The sequence below is a fragment of the Volvox carteri genome (assembly GCF_000143455.1).
Source record: "Volvox carteri f. nagariensis unplaced genomic scaffold VOLCAscaffold_22, whole genome shotgun sequence".
Lineage (NCBI taxonomy): Eukaryota > Viridiplantae > Chlorophyta > Chlorophyceae > Chlamydomonadales > Volvocaceae > Volvox > Volvox carteri.
In genome coordinates this window covers 1,413,818-1,415,292 of record NW_003307565.1, presented here as the reverse complement: position 1 = coordinate 1,415,292, position 1,475 = coordinate 1,413,818, and the positions used below count along the sequence as shown (strand labels likewise).

At 58.3% G+C, this 1,475-nt stretch overlaps 1 protein-coding gene across 1 annotated transcript in view; it reads right to left on the bottom strand.

The window, feature by feature from the left end:
- Nucleotides 1–1,475, bottom strand: part of VOLCADRAFT_105023 (uncharacterized protein) — a gene marked incomplete at its 3' end in the record, with an annotated part of 45,611 nt that overhangs the window by 5,395 nt on the left and 38,741 nt on the right. The window contains exons 56-59 of the mRNA XM_002951135.1: nt 1,199–1,234; nt 982–1,153; nt 677–744; nt 40–105 (exon numbers count right to left, since the gene is read on the bottom strand). Of these exons, the coding sequence (XP_002951181.1) occupies nt 40–105; nt 677–744; nt 982–1,153; nt 1,199–1,234 (342 nt within the window). The remainder of the gene's footprint in view (nt 1–39; nt 106–676; nt 745–981; nt 1,154–1,198; nt 1,235–1,475) is intronic.

Sequence of the window (1,475 nt, the reverse complement as noted above, 5' to 3'; positions counted from 1 at the left end):
CGCCAGCTGTGCCACCCCCGCAGACGACACCGCCAGCACTTTGGACAGACCGCCCATAAGGCCCGCGGATCGAAGTACCGCCAGCGCCAGGGAGAAAACTCGCTCCTGGACGGCAGTGTGGACGGGGGAACGGAGGTAGGAGGTACGGTGCACACATTATCTACGTGCATGTTTGAACAGGTGTAACATCATGACGCAAAACAAATCACTGACTGTTGACGTACGAACCCGCATGCATGGGTGTGCGAAGTCCAGAGAGGGCCGGTCGAAGTGGAGCTCTGAAGCCGCGGAAAGAGCTTCTGATCCGGATCAGCGACGGAAAGATGCGCGCTTCCGAAAATTGAACGGAAGCAGGTGAACGTGCGCGCACATGCACACACATGCACACACACACATACACACATACAGGGCCGCTAGGTTTTCCCCACGCGCAAACGCACTTCCTATTGCGCTGCCCCCCGCGCGCTTTTGCGAAAGAGAAGAAAACGACACACTACTTCCACCGAGGGGTACAATGGGCCATCTAAAAGTCCAAAAAGAAAACGCATCAGGCGCGAATGGTTCTAATAGTAGTAAAAGTTTGTTGTTTTGCGTCTTTGCATTGTTTGTTTAAGCCATGTTGCCATTTTCACCAGCCTATGGAAATGCAAACGGCGCGATCGGCCTTTTGACACACCTGCAGCCTGTCGTACACCTTCTTCAGCAGCTCAGACCTCAGCAGCCGCGTCCTCTCGACCTCAATGCCTGACAGGACATACATACGCAGATACATACATGCTTGGGACGAACGTAGAAATAAGCACTCCACGCGGAGCCATCACAAAGTCCTCCCATCCCTCCTTCCATCCCTCCCTCCTTCCCTCCCTCCCTCCCCATCCCTCCCTCCTTCCCTCCCTCCCTCCTTCCCTCCCTCCCTCCCCATCCCTCCCTCCCTCCCCATCCCTCCCTCCCTCCCCATCCCTCCCTCCCTCTCCTACACACCCGGCAGCACAAGCGACAGGTCCTCCAGCTGGGCCAGGTCCAGTCCCAGCTTCAAAAACCCCCCAGCCGCCCACCGGGGGCGGGAGGCCGCATCAGCGCGGAAGGAGCACCGGAGAACCAGGTCCTCAACCACCAACAGGTCGATGGCCATAGGCAGATCCGAACCGGAGACCTGGTGACGGGGTTGAACGGCTTAGGGTTAGCTAAGGGAGGGAACCGGGAACTGGAACTGGAACTGGAACTGGAACTGGAACTGGAGGGGCGGTGGGACGGGTGGCGGGGAGAGAGAGGAGAAATGCGTGCGGGGCAATCCCTCGGGTGTACTCGACTGGATTGTATTGGATTGACAGAAACTCACAGTTTCACTGTGATGTATGGCACGCCCGAAGCCCCTTGTCCCGCCGTACATATACCTGTTGTTTCTGTTGGCGTTGTCGCTGCGCAGTCGGCGGCTGTGCTGCCGCGCCCGTCTCCCCCACGCTCCGCGCCATGTG